We start from the raw sequence: 14,203 nt of genomic DNA, 5'->3' as shown, positions 1-14,203 counted from the left end.
CAAAAAGTAAATGTATTATTTATAAAACTGCATTGAAGATTACAAAAACAAGATATATCGATTTTGATTAATCGACTAATCGCCTGAGGCTATCGGAGCCTTCATACATCGATATCAGAAGGCGGTATTTATGTTACCTATCGGAGCCTATCGACAAATTTCGTGTGTTTTTATTTCAGTTAAATCATCATTATTTGGGGCTGGCCAAGAGTGTGGCCCAGATATTAGGGAGTTCTTCGGTTATAAATCAGTATTCGTAGGGACTGTCGACTTAGTCGTGACCTGTCAACGAAATAGTCCTTTGTGTTCGGATTCGGTGCAGTTACGTAGTCGCAGCCGGTCCGGGATTGGGAAATAATGTTGAAGGGCCTGCGGCATGTGCGGAATGCGCTGCATCGCGGTGGCTCCCAGTTGGGCCAGATCCGCAGTGCCACAAGCCAGCCCCCAAGGATTGGGCGGGAGCTGTCGCTCCTTCAACTTAGCCGGCGGCAGGTATGATGAGAGGGCTACCCCAATCCTCCAGAAACTTACGTAGGCTGTTTCTCCCTTGTAGGTGATGCAGCTGCAGGCGGAGTACAAGGCGATTGTGGGCCTAATAGCTCGCTCCCTGCAGCTGACCCCCAAGGAGGTGCGATTGATGCACCTGCGCAGCCTGAGCAGCGACGCAAAACCTCCTACTGCCACGAACGGCAAGACGGAAAAGCCTGGACAGGCGGAAAAGAAGAGTGCCAAGGCTAAAGATGATTCGTCCAAGGAGAAAAAGCCAGTTGCCGCGGCGGAAAGTGGCGATAAGAGCAGCAGGGCGCCAGGGGAGGAGACCGCCAGTGCCGCCACTAATCCTAGTCCTAGCAGTTCCGTGGGTGAGCCCGGCGACGATCCCAGCAAGAACAGCAACGAAAATGATGAAAAGATGCGTTCTGTACTGACTAAGGCCGTACTGTGGCTTTTTACCATCTACATGTTTGTGGCCTTCTTTTCCCTGCTAATTACACCGCGTTCCGAGAGACCAGAGGTAAGCCAAAAGTTTGCAGAAGCTAGTCAGTTAATTAATCTTTCCCATTGCCCAGGGTTCCACGCGCTATGTGTCGTGGAACGAGTTCGTGCACCACATGCTGGCCGTGGGCGAGGTCAAGGAGCTGATCATAAGACCCGACATGGAGATGGTGACCATCATTCTGCACGAAGGAGCCGTCATCAAGGGTCGGAAGGTGTCTTCCTCCATCTTTCACATGGCAGTGGCCGATGCCAACAAGTTCGAGGAGAAGCTGCGTGATGTGGAAAAGCGTTTGGGCATCAAGGATGGTGTGCCGGTGACCTACGACCGGCAGACGGACACCACCGGTCGCATTCTCATGCTGCTGCTCGTCTGCGCCCTGCTTATGTCCATTGCCACACGTATGAAGAGTATGAAGAGTCCGCTGAGCATGGATTCATTTGTGAGTAGTGGTGTTTAGACTGAAAATCCGCGCATCTCAAGCAGCTCATTTGTTTCAGAACCAAATGGGCCGAGCCAAGTTTACGCTGGTTGATCCCTTTGATGGCGGTCGCGGTGTGCTTTTCCGGGACGTGGCCGGTCTCAGCGAGGCGAAACAGGAGGTGAGGGAATTTGTGGATTACCTCAAGTCGCCGGAGAAGTACCAGCGGCTGGGCGCCAAGGTGCCGCGAGGAGCCCTGCTCCTGGGCCCACCGGGATGCGGCAAGACGCTGCTGGCCAAGGCGGTCGCCACCGAGGCCCAGGTTCCGTTCCTCAGCATGAACGGCTCCGAGTTCATCGAGATGATTGGCGGCCTGGGAGCCGCACGAGTGCGTGACCTGTTTAAGGAAGGCAAGAAGCGGGCGCCATGCATCATTTACATCGATGAGATAGACGCCATCGGTCGCCAACGTTCGGGAACTGAAAGCATGGGACAGGGCAGCTCTGGTGAATCGGAGCAGACGCTCAACCAGCTGCTGGTCGAGATGGACGGCATGGCCACCAAGGAGGGCGTGCTGATGTTGGCCAGTACGAATCGAGCTGACATCCTAGACAAGGTACAGCTCAATCAAATCGTTTGATATTACCATACCAACGATCCTTTTCCCATTTTTAAGGCCCTGCTGCGACCCGGTCGCTTTGATCGCCACATTCTCATCGATTTGCCCACGCTGGCGGAGCGCAAGGAGATCTTTGAGAAGCACCTGTCTTCGGTCAAACTGGAGTCGCCGCCCACGAACTTCTCGCAACGCTTGGCACGCCTAACACCGGGTTTTTCGGGTGCAGACATCGCGAACGTGTGCAATGAGGCCGCCCTGCATGCGGCGCGCAACACACAGAAGGAGGTCAGCAGCAAGAACCTTGAGTACGCCGTAGAGCGCCTAGTTGGTAAGCTGCTCTCAAGATTCGCACAACAAGATGATTTAAGTATTTAACTGCTAACTTTGTCAAGGCGGCACTGAGAAGCGTTCGCATGCCCTGTCGCTGGCGGAGCGCAAGGTGATTGCCTACCATGAATCGGGACACGCCCTGGTTGGCTGGATGTTGCCCAACTCGGACATTCTGCTGAAGGTGACCATTGTGCCGCGCACCAGTCTGGCGCTGGGCTTTGCCCAGTATACGCCAAGCGAACAGCATTTGTACAGCAAGGAGGAGCTGTTCGACAAGATGTGCATGGCGCTCGGCGGCCGAGCCGCCGAGAATCTAGTCTTCAACCGCATAACGACGGGCGCCCAGAACGACCTGGAGAAGGTGACGAAGATTGCGTACTCGCAGATCAAGAAGTTCGGCATGAACGACACCCTGGGTCCCATCTACGTACGCGACGCGGATGAGACGGAGGGCGGCGGTGCGATGGGCAGCGGTGGCAAGAAGCCCTTCTCGCGGGCCATGGAGAGCATGATCGACAACGAGGCGCGACATGTGGTGGCTAGCGCCTACCAAACCACCGAGGGCATACTCACTACGCATCGCGATAAGCTCGAGAAGGTTTGTGGGCACTCCTTTATCTGTTTTTCTGATCAACTTGTTTGCCCCAAGAATTGGCCTTTGAGATCAATAGATTTGTTTTTGAAATGCATTGACCTTGAAAATTGATTCATTTGATACACGTGATTGGAGAACGTTCAACTATAAAGATAATTTACTTAACATTTCTCGCAGCGTTAATTATAGATGATTGTGAATATGATTGATAAATCAGTACTTAATGAAACGGGTTGTTCCAGAAATTGTCATTCAAATTTATTATACTTGCGTTGATAAATGTGCAATTGAACTCACCAATCGCTTGTATATTTCAGCTGGCTGAAGCGCTGCTGGAGAAGGAAACCCTGGACTACGACCAGGTGGTGCAGCTGATTGGACCCCCGCCTTACGATCTGGGCAAGCGGCAAGTGGAGAGCGTGGAGTTTGAGCAGTCACTGAAGAACCTGGGCACCGACACGGACCCCACAAAAGCCTGAGATCCCAAAGCGTCGTAGCCATACTCTTCATTCGCCACGTACTCCGCCTAGTCGCTCACCTTTTCGCCCGCCCCTGGCTCATGGGCGTTGAATGTAAATAAAGTTGTTCACCTTTTTACATGACTCCGATCCGTGTTCATTATGTAATAACCCGCTAATAAGCCGCGTTTTTGCGGGCAAGGCGAATCTTATCAACCTAACGGACAGTACACTGCAACGCCAGTAATGAATGCCCTCGCCAGCGAGCGGCACACAAATTGTTATGTATTTTTTGTTGATCCGAAGCAATATATAAAAGGTTTTTAGAAGAACTAGTATTTTATTTCAATGTACATATGCACATCCTAAGGATTGCATTAATTTCGAGTTTGCTGGCGAGCTAGTCACAAACTGTTGACCAGCTGTTGACTCGTCCACGCCGACCTAGAACCTGACACGCTCTGTCACTTGCTCAGTGGCCGGTTCGATGGTCACCACATGGCAGGCGACGTCCGTCAGTCTGAGAGGAGCGCAACATTGAACTCTACTTCACTTGACTTGCTCTAAAGTTGGCACCGAGCGGCCTCTTTGGGGGATCAGAGCTACTGTATGCGTGTGGCAGCATTCTCCACAGGAGAATCGATGGGAGATGGAGAAGAGAAACCAGTTCTCCATTGCAACCCAGTTGAGAATCTCATTCGGCTTTCGCTCACATCCCACCGAATTCGGTTATTCGGTTATGCCGAATTCGATCAGGTAAGTAGGTAACTTAGCAGATTTAGGTATAGGTGATGATTTATGTAGGAAGGAAACTGCCTTCCACTCGACTCGCATGAGTTCAAACGTACATTTAATGGAAGTAGTATGATCGCTGCGATCAAAAGTGATATTTTTCCAGTTTTCCCAGTACACATTAAAGTAAAGTTTCATGCCGGTACGCCGCACTTGGGCGCAATTAATTCAATCTGGTCGTAAAATTGCACTTGAACTGGCTCCCACCAGAGGATAAATAGGCCCGGCTTTTGGCTGGATTCCGTCAGTGCTCGCTCGGCTAAATCGGCGTACAGTGATTACGGACTACGGACAGCGAAACACGGAGAAATGCAGCTAACCGGTGCCTCTATGTGCCTTGTGTGGATGGGTCTACTCTGCTGGGTGTCCCAGGGAGTCGATGCCTCCGAAGGATTTCGTGAGTTTCCAATCGTGCAGCCAACATGTGCCACAGTTTTCGCATAGGTTTCCTAACTAGTTTAAGCTGGTGAAAAGTAACCTATGTACATATATAACCATCTTGAAGCGACTCCTTATGTTTCTAAACCGCTTACTCCACACTTTCGAATGGCAGCATCGCCGCTGAAGCGCTGCAAGCTCGAGGATGAGACCTGCTTGGTGGCGCAGGCGCAGACCTTTTTCAAGGCCTTCAAAAACGGCATTCCGGAGCGGCACGTGGGCTCGCTGGAGCCCATTGAATTGGACAGGATCCGCATCGAGAGCGGCGGACACTCGGATTCGCTGCAGTTCAAGCTGCTCATAAGCGATGCCAAGCTCCACAATCTGTCCACAACGGCGATAGTCAAGGGCCTGAAGGGATTCACCAAGGACCTAACCAAGCCACTCAAGCTGACCCTGCTCATGGAAAACCCGGAAGTGGAGGTGCATGCCAAGTACGATGTGGACGGCAAGCTGCTCATCCTGCCCATCGTCAGCAAGGGCGACCTGACCATTCGGCTGAAGGACGTGCAGGTAAAGACGCGGATCACCGCGGAGCCAGTGAAGCGCTCCGATGGCCACACCTACCTCAACGTCACCGACTGCAAGGCGCTTTCCAAGATCAAGCGGTGAGCATGGCCGGCCGCCTGCAAGTCCTGAAAGCAAATGAAACTCACAACTCCCCATTTCAGTGGCCAGTTTGACCTATCGAACCTGTTCAGCGACAACAAGGAGCTGAGGGATAGCACCCTGAAGGTGCTGAATCAGGAGTGGGACACCCTCGCCCTCGATGTCCAGCCGAGGGTCAACGATGCCTGCTGCAAGGCCTTCAAGAGCATCCTGCAGGGTCTGTGGGCCAACATACCCTACGACGAGTTCTTCGAAGCGGAATAAGCGTGAAACATGCACATTGCAACCTTGCCTCTCCAGTTATACTACGTAGTTATCCGCAGCTAAATTCTCTTCCCGATGGAAACCACACTGAGCCAGGTGTGGGCGTTGGTTTTTACATTTAATGTACAATAAATTAAACAGATTCTATTTGCAACACTTAATATTCTGATAAAACGTAGAGCAGTCATCACCAAGACGCTTTGTTCGGCTTGAGATCTACATCCTTTGTTTACAGGGGTTCTGGGGATTCTCCAAGGGCGTCTCCCGCGTCAGTCGTCGTGCCATCCCATCTACGTGGATGCGTTCGTGGTGAAGCGGAGAACTTGAATGGGAACGGAACAGCGGATTAGGAATGGGCAAACAGGACTGGCGGGTGCCAGACGATCGGACGAGGCAACTACTCACTCGTTTCCAGGACCCGGCTGCTCCTTGGTGCATGCTGCTCGGAGCGTCCTAGGGATCGACACGGTGCACTCGCTGGTGTACGTTGGCCAGCAGCAACTGCGGGTGCGGCCACTAGTCATCTCCGTGCTGTGTCTGATCCCCCTCCGCGTGCTCCACGACCTTGCCGGCAGAGGGGCTCTGCGTAGAACAGAAATGGTTTGCTTGGTGCCGTGCCATTGAATCGCATGGTGGACATACCTTCAGCTTTCGGCGCTTGGGATCCTTTTCGATTTCCGGCGGACTCTCCGATTCGTCCGTGGTCTTGATGAAGGACGAGTAGAACGACGAGAAACTGGAGCCATCCATGTCGTCGCTGTTGCCATTGCTGTCCGTGTATTTCTGTGGATGATCACATGCTGTTCACACCGACCATGACCAGTGCACCTGTTTCGTATACCCTACCTTGTTGTCCGCGAGATTGCTGCTGCTGCAGGGCAGGTCGGAGTTGTACTCGCCCATCACGTAGTCCGAGGCTTCAGTCTTGCAGTGATCGGCTACCGCTGGAGCACTGGGGCTCGGCTCCGCATTGAGGAACTGCGAGGAGAACCGCTGCATGTGGGAGGGAGTGCTGACCGAGTGGAATGCGCCCGGCATCTTCCTCGTCATGGACGCCGGCGTGGTCTGTGTGCGATTGTGGGGATTCGCTTGGGTTAGGACACTTCGGTACGGCCCTGGCCACTGACTTACCGTGTACATCGTCTTGTTGAACGCCGTTGGCGTGCTCAGTTGACGCTCTGGAATCTGGAGCGCGTTGGTCATACCGGTGAAGGGCATCGGCTGGTACATCATGGCCGTGGCAGCGGCCGCCGCCGGGTGCGTGTAGAAGAGCGAGGGATGCGGATACATTACGCCGGCCATGTACTGCAGCGGCATGGCCTGGGCGGCCGCGGCCGCCGCAGCCGCCTGCTGCGAGGTGGTGGGCATTTCGGGGCCACCCTTGTGCGGATGCCTGTGCATGCGGGGGGAGCGCGTGGGACTGCTGGGCGTCAAGGAGGCGGGAATGTAGTAGAAGGTCGGAAACAGGCTGGCGGAGGAGAAGCTGCTCTGGGTCATGGCCGTTTGCGTGGAGTGAGCGGGCGGTGTGATGCCCACCGAGAACGGTGGCCAGAGGTTTATGTTCTGCGTGCAGCTGGGATAGGAGGAGGGTCCTGGCCTGGATCTGCCAACCGCGGAGATCACGCCCGCCGCCGCTGCCCCTCCTGGTCCTCCTCCTAGGATCATGGCGGCTCTGCCTTCCTGTGCGCCCGCTAGGCCTGTTCCGATTCCACCTCCGACCGCCATACCGGCACCTCCCGGCCCCAATCCGACCATGCCCGCCACTCCTCCACCAGCGCAAGCCGCTCCCTTGATCGCATCCATGCCCAGGGTCAGCTGCTGCTTCGGCTTGTTGCCCTCCCCCTCCCAGGAGTGGGATCCGCCTCGCTTTATCCCGTGGCCCGGACCACTGTATTCCAACATTTTAAGTGTGTCCGTGGCGGACTTTTTGCTCTTCTCCCCCATCCGCCCGCGCGACTCGCGGTGCTTCTTCAGCATGAACTTCTCCATCTCATCGTTGTGCTTATTGAGCAGGGATTCGGTCAGCGTGAGGTGCTGTATGGTGACGCCTCCGCCTCCGCCTGCGCCTCCTCCTCCGCCTCTGTAGGAGCTGGCTGTGCCGGTTCTGGTGCCCGAATTGGTGCCCGAATTGGTACCATTGCGAGTGCCGGTTCCCGTGCCAGTGTCAGTGCCTGTGCCCGTTCCTGTTCCTGTCCCAGTTCCTGTCCCAGTGCCCGTTCCCGTGCCACCCGTGCCACCCGTGCCCGCAATGCTCGTATTCGTCACACTGCTCATGTGTATGTTACTGGCGGTGGTGAAGTTGCCCGAGGAGCCACTGCCGCCGCTGCCCCCGTGAACGGGACTCATCGGACCGCTAGCGCCACTGACACAGGTGCCACGAGTCTCCGGCGGCTCCGTTTTGGGCGGATCGAGCTCTGGCGGCGCCGTGACCGGCTTGCTGTTGAAAAAACGCAGCAGGTTCTCGTTATAGTTTAGCTGGTTGTAGCTGGGCGGCGTCTCGGTGGAACTCTTACTGTCATAGTAGTCGTGGTGCGGCGAAATCTCGCCGAGCATCACGCTGTCACGCTCCGAGACGGTCAGCTCGTTCTCGTGCGGCAGCTCTAGCTTGAGATCCGACCGCGACACCTCGTCCATGAGGGTCTCCATGAAGTTGGCCAGCGCCTGGCAGCGGCGTGAGACCTCCTGCTTGACCGTGTCCGACGGCCGGGACACCGTTTCCGACAGGCGCCGCAGGATATCCTCCTTAATCCGCGTGTTCCGGCTGTGTGCCTCCTCGGATATCTTGTGTTTACCCGTGAGCGCCGCCTCGAAAACGTTGAACGACTTGGGTCCTGGAAGGCCAAACGACCTGTTTAGATGTTCACTGGGGGAATGGAGTCGGCCGGCGAACTCACCCTGAAAGACACGATGGTGTCCGACCACGAATTCCAGTTTGCGGGACCATGGGTTGACGAAGCTGGTCCACTCGGTCTCCAGGAGGACGTAGCAGCCGTTTTGGATGAGAAAGCGGTACGGCTTGCTGCAGAAGGAGGCGCCCGCCGTCTGGCCCTTTTTCATCACCAGTTCGTAGGTTTCCCTCATGGCGCACAGGTCCTCCTGGTGGTAGAACTCCAAGATACTGCGCCCAATCAGGTCCTGCGGCAGATAGCCCAGTGCACTGACCGCCGCGCTGTCCACGTGCGATATGATACCAGTGGCCGTGTGGCGAATGGCGAACTTGGGGCTCTTCTGCGAGAGAATCTCGTTGGGAACTGGGGAGGGGAAAACGGGTCGATGGTTAGATAACAGTATGGACAGAAGTAAGCAGGCCCAGGCCCAGGAACTCACTCTTGTAGCTGCTCTTGATCGGAGTGGCGCAGATGACGAGCAGCATGTTGGTGCCATTGGAGACCATGTAGTTGACGGGCCGCGCCTCCTCCGGTGCCTCCTTGAAGGTGAGTCCCAGGCGGAAGGGTTCGTAGCTCACGGGTCGGCCGATGACGCCGAAGCCGCCGGACTTGAGTCCGCGGTAGCGACGCAGCATCACGCAGAAGGTGCTCTTGGTGTCCTTGGGCGCGCTGCCCCTGGACTCCGCGATGGGGATGCCCGTGGTGATCTGGCTGGCGAAGGTGGCGCGATCCTTGAGGTGCACAAAGTCGATGAAGGACCTGCCCAGCCACATGTCGCGCGGATAGCCCAAGACGTCGGTGATGCTGGGCGTGGTGTACAGCACGATGCCGTCGTGCATGGAGATGACGCAGCAGAAGCTTTCCTCCTTCAAGCGCTCCGCGCGCTGCGCTGTGCCCGCCGCTGTTGCACTCACCCCCGTCGCGGGCTCCAGTTTGCCCGCACCTGCCTCATGGGTCTTGTCCAATTTGGGCACGCCGCTATCCAGCCCGGCGGCGTGACCCACTGCGCCGCAGGCGTCCATCGAGGACGGCACTATGGTCACGGATAGAGGCGAGGGTATGGGAAAGGTCTGTGCCGCCTCCGACTTGGCCACGCCCTCGACTCGGTCCCGCTCCGACTCGGACCCGGTCCGGTCCTCCTCCTCCTCCTGCTGCAGCTGTTCCGTGGCCTGCGGCTCGCTGTGATCCTCGCCGCGCTGCTGATCCTGCAGCTCTCTGCAGCTCTGCTGCTCTGCGCTCCCACTGCCACTGGGCCGGGGCTTCTCCTCGGCTCCCTCCAGGCCCGTCGTCGCCGAGATCAGGGACTGCGCCTGCCCCGCCCCCTGGCCCGCGCCCTTGTTCTTCTTCTTCTTGCGCGACTTGTCCTTGTTGCGCTTGATGATCATGTCGCTGCTGCTGGCCTGCGTCGAGGGCTTGCCCCCATAGCCACTGCTGCCGGAGGAGTGGCTGCCGCTGAGCCGGGACTTGGAGCTGCCACTGGAAGCGGATGGGAAGGGGATCTCTTAGTCACTGCCACGCAGGATGGTGCACACAGCGCTCCAACGATTGCTGGAGTGGACTCACCTGCGCTGCGACTGGCTGTTGCTGCAGCTGTTCGAGTAGGCCGAATCGGACACCTTGGTGTTGTGTGTGGACTCCGTGGACTCGCCGCCCTCCATGGTGCTTAGGTTCTCCAGCCTGCCGGGTTCAAGTGTAGCGAGATTCTGGAAAATCGCAGATACACCATTAGCATCTTGACTTATCCTTAAGAGGAACTCGAATAGTTATAATCAATTGTGTGAGAGCTTTCCAGTACTCATTGCTCCTAACCATCTTGCCACTTTGTACTCACTATTGAAAGGTAACCAAACTGATTTCTGTTTTATAAAGAACTTGTGTCCTGAGTACTGAGTACCTGCTGCATCAACGTCCCACTACGTAGTGGATTCTATTTGCACTTTCATTCAGCGCAAAGCTGTTGCATCAACGTGAGCCGATTGCGTTGTGAGTAGTTTCACTTCGGCCGGGTTATGAAATGAATCCCGATTCCCCAGATTCCCCATATTCCCCATATTCCAATCCAAGCAAGCACTCTAAATTCCCAATGGCTGGCTAGTTCCCTTCTTCACGTTGTTCGCCAGTGGCATTGTCCACTCCACCCCACCCATCCTAACGAATGGAAGGCAGCCAGCAGTTGCACGTGTTCCGACTGCCTTTCGGTTTGTTCTTACTCCCAATTGGCCAGAGCTTGGTTATGAAATCGTCACCTTGACTTGCACCTGATTCCTGGCTACTCTGTGGCCGGATTTAGAATCACTTAGCACCACGAACACAAGCTCGGCGCACGGGGGGTTGCCTGCAACGAGGCTTCACTGTGGTAATTACTAGCGCAGCGGGAGCGAGATGGCACTGAGCTGCATTCACGTGCGGCGCGATGTGCCTAGGTTCTCCCGCCGCTCCGCCAGCGGATGTCGTTATGCACTCGCAGTGCAGCGCAGCTTCAGATACACAGATACGCAGATACGAGATACCTAGGAAGAGCCACAGATACGTTTCTGGTGGACAACGGGCAGCGCAGAATGTAACCTGTACCCCAGTGGGAGAAACATTCTTTCGCTGACTTGGTGGAAAATGCAATTGCACAAGAACCCGTCGAAGAATTTCACATTTTCCACTATGTCGTAATCGTTCATATAATCGTGATGGAGTTGGGTTTCAGCGATTGCATAAGACCCAGCTTCATCCTCGGCGATTCAGCAAATTCAGTCAGACCCAAAACTACTACAGACACACAGACATTAGGGTGGACCTGGTTCCCTAGTTCCCGATTCCGCGCTCTTTAGGGTGCTTTCAGAAACCAAGATAACCAAATGGATATCACCTTTGATAGCCTGTGCTCGGTGAGCATTTAAAGAGCAACGGAAGCCCAACGCCACCAAGGCTTGTGTAACTCGGTGGCTTACCACCGAGTAAGTGGGTCCACTTTGACGGAGATTCGCGAAATGCCAGCAGCGGAAAAGGCCAACGTTTCGAATGGAATCCGCCCGGATGCTGGGATTGCCGGGATTACTGGGATAGCTGGATACCATTGGTCGTGCGTCACTTGGCGGATGTTAGGTAATGCAGGCCGGGAAGCGCCGCTGACATGGATAACAGTCGCATAACCAGGTTTAGCTTGTGTAATGCCTCTGCAGCTCCCAACTCGGTTGACTTCTCAATGGACATCTCAACTGGCTCTTGGGTCCACTGGTACCACGCCGCGTATGCGCAATGTGCCCTGACCCAGTTTGGCTGCGCGACTCGACCGGCTGGATGCGTTCACTTCAGTGACGCAGTGTGGGGCAGTGCGCACTGCACTCCAGCTGAGCGGAGGGCAAGCGGGCGGCAGTGGCACGCCAGTTGAGTGCGTGCCACACTGCGTATGCGTATTACTGCAGTCAGAGGCTGCTTTTATTGGAAAACAGTGGAGGACAATCTCAGAGCGCCGTTCAGTAGGGTCAGGTACATGTGGATATGTATGTATGTGTTTTGGGCTTTTGTTTACGCTTTGCTTTGTGCAACGTGCGCTGCGCAGTCGGCACTTATTAATAAACAGCCTGTGTGTGTGTGCGCCGTTGGATGTTATGAACCGCGTTGTTTATGTAAGTAACGCTCGACGCGTTGTTTTGTATTGGCAATATGATAATGTAGCTCTCACTCTATCACTCTCTCACTCTCGCGCGCGGCTGTTGCCGTTGCCGTTGCCGTTTCGTTCTTGCGATTTTTCACTGCAGCTTTATTGCAACAACGTGACAATTGCACTTACTCTCTCGCTCGTCGAGCTCTTGCTCTCCGCTCTCCGGTGTGGATCGTGCTCTTCTGTTTCGGGCTATGAATCTCACTTCTGTCACTCCTTTACAACACTGACACTGGCACTGGCACCACCAATAAAGTTTGGATTGTGATCAACAAAAAATTTAAAAAAATGTGTCTGCGCGGCTCGACAGCTCGCTGTTTTGATATATCTCGGGATACGGCGCTACTTTCAACGGTGCAACGACCGCGTTGTCGACCTTATGGCTCAAAATTCGCACAAACACTAGTGCTCGCGCCGCAAGCTCAGTTCTATAAGCCCCGTGCACGGGCATTTCCAGCATTTTCTCACACTCACACTCACTCGCTGCTCTCTGCCAACGCTGAGAATCGGAAAATCGTAGTCGCATTCGCTCGGGAAATCGCTGCTCGGCCGAGGAACTCGGTGTTCCGGACCCAAACATTAACCCTTGGGCCGAGCTTTTGCGTGCAGTTCCAGCTAAGCACGCCAAATGGCAGTGTTTAACCCATGTTTTCGAGAGAATGCCGAGATGTGTTCTTGCCATTCAAACAATACACACATATTTAGCTTGCCAGTACTTAACTTTCAATTGCAAGAAGCCCCAATTATAGCAGTAGATGTATATTATTATTTTATTGAACACCGCGTTCTGTTTGTTTATATTTGCCGCGGTGTTTCCGGCACGTTCCAAACCAAGCCCCACGCACCAACTAAGGGTTAAGGAAAGCTGTGGTGGAATCCCTTGGCTTTTTGGGGCACCTGGCAGCTGTCAGCACGTTTTTCGAAGGGTGTTTTCCGGCTAGCCGGCTGGGCGACGTATTTGCGGGCCTAGTCACGCAGTTCGCCACGTGAGCGGTGGCTACGGATTACTCGCACTCGCATTTCGCAACGGCATTACTCACCCACTGGCTGGGGTCCAAGTGCCGCCAGCGGTGCAACAGAGTGGCTTTCGCACGGAGGCAGCTGAAAGTGGCGCCAAGCTTTAGGGGGCTCCCAGCCCAACCCAAACCGTTCGCCACCTGGAAGCTGGAAGCTTTGGCTGGTCAGGTGCACACCGGCGTGCGCCGTGGCACGTACGGAGTCGTGTGCCAGGGACAGCTGATTTTCCCTCGCTTTTCCGCTTCCGCTTCCGCTTAGCTGGCTGTTACACGCAATGGCCCACAGGTGGCGGCACACATGCCTGCAAGCAGGGGATTGGCTGAACTCCGAGCGGTATTGATACTATTACTAAGTATTTACATGTTATTGCTATTTACAATTACTGCGCGCTGAATTTGGCTTGGCAACATAGTGGCTTGCTGGTATTGATACTACTACTAAGTAGTTACATATTATTGTTGTTTGCAATTACTGCGCAAGATTTTGCCTTTTGCAACTGAGTAATGAAAGGGTCAAATAAAAATGCTTTTAGCTACCCCCTTAAGAGCATTAATATTATTGCGGACCCTCAATATCTGGCAGATTGAGCACTTTTTATTATCCTAATCGCATCGAAGTGTCGAAGGACGTCCTTATGCCTTATCAGCCGGCGCATCGGCCTGCGGTGGCTTGGAATAATTGAAATCTATTAATTGGCGGCTTTGGCGACGTCGAGTGGGTGTGAAAACCCATTCTACCCGGCCCACTCCACACGACGCTTCTTTGTGGCCACGTGTGGGTGCTTGCCGGGTTTGCTGGGCACTCGCTCTTATCTTTGGCGGCCACACACGTGCCACAAAGTCACAGACGCCTGCCCGAAAATGATAAAGCGCGTTCGAATTAGCCACCAAACTGCTGCTAATTTGATTTTGATGCTGCGACTGTTGACTTTCCTCACTGGGCCACTCGCTCACTCCGCCCTTTGAGGTGATGTGATGTGATTTCATTTGATTGCCGCTAATCGGATTCCGGGTGGTGGTTTTGGGTGAGTGTCGGTCGGACTGTGAGCGGGATTAGAGCCGGGTTCCCAAGGCCCACCCTTCGAGCGCCCAAGTGACGAGCACGAGGACCTGCCCATGAATAT

General features: G+C 54.7%; 3 protein-coding genes across 4 annotated transcripts; 2 read left to right on the top strand and 1 right to left on the bottom strand.

The window, feature by feature from the left end:
• The first annotated feature begins 96 nt into the window (after positions 1 to 96).
• On the top strand, positions 97 to 3,746 carry LOC6551235 (paraplegin). Its single transcript, XM_001976701.3, has 7 exons — positions 97 to 492; positions 554 to 1,012; positions 1,068 to 1,436; positions 1,495 to 2,031; positions 2,092 to 2,362; positions 2,427 to 2,962; positions 3,277 to 3,746. Exons 1-7 carry the CDS (start codon positions 358 to 360, stop codon positions 3,436 to 3,438), a joined length of 2,469 nt encoding a protein of 822 aa, XP_001976737.1. The 5' UTR covers positions 97 to 357; the 3' UTR covers positions 3,439 to 3,746.
• Positions 3,747 to 4,146: 400 nt separating this feature from the next.
• On the top strand, positions 4,147 to 5,681 carry LOC6550575 (circadian clock-controlled protein). Its single transcript, XM_001976700.3, has 3 exons — positions 4,147 to 4,606; positions 4,763 to 5,255; positions 5,319 to 5,681. The coding sequence occupies exons 1-3, from the start codon at positions 4,519 to 4,521 to the stop codon at positions 5,518 to 5,520; spliced, it is 783 nt and encodes a 260-aa protein (XP_001976736.1). The 5' UTR covers positions 4,147 to 4,518; the 3' UTR covers positions 5,521 to 5,681.
• A 38-nt stretch (positions 5,682 to 5,719) lies between these two features.
• LOC6550757 (period circadian protein) lies at positions 5,720 to 12,549 on the bottom strand. Of its 2 annotated transcripts, none has more exons than XM_001976699.3 (9): positions 12,193 to 12,549; positions 9,972 to 10,111; positions 8,848 to 9,884; positions 8,415 to 8,771; positions 6,652 to 8,351; positions 6,367 to 6,585; positions 6,163 to 6,303; positions 5,926 to 6,102; positions 5,720 to 5,842 (listed from the first exon to the last, which is right to left on the bottom strand). In XM_001976699.3, the coding sequence occupies exons 2-8, from the start codon at positions 10,064 to 10,066 to the stop codon at positions 6,037 to 6,039; spliced, it is 3,615 nt and encodes a 1,204-aa protein (XP_001976735.2). In that variant the 5' UTR covers positions 10,067 to 10,111; positions 12,193 to 12,549; the 3' UTR covers positions 5,720 to 5,842; positions 5,926 to 6,036. The 2 variants fall into 2 exon arrangements, with proteins under 2 accessions (XP_001976735.2, XP_026837642.1); XM_026981841.1 differs by lacking the exon at positions 12,193 to 12,549 and adding an exon at positions 11,351 to 11,791.
• Positions 12,550 to 14,203: the final 1,654 nt, after the last annotated feature.

The sequence above is a fragment of the Drosophila erecta genome, unplaced genomic scaffold (assembly GCF_003286155.1).
Source record: "Drosophila erecta strain 14021-0224.00,06,07 unplaced genomic scaffold, DereRS2 tig00000126-arrow-pilon, whole genome shotgun sequence".
Lineage (NCBI taxonomy): Eukaryota > Metazoa > Arthropoda > Insecta > Diptera > Drosophilidae > Drosophila > Drosophila erecta.
The sequence above is the reverse complement of the archived record's forward strand: the minus strand, read 5'-3'. Positions and strand labels throughout refer to the sequence as shown.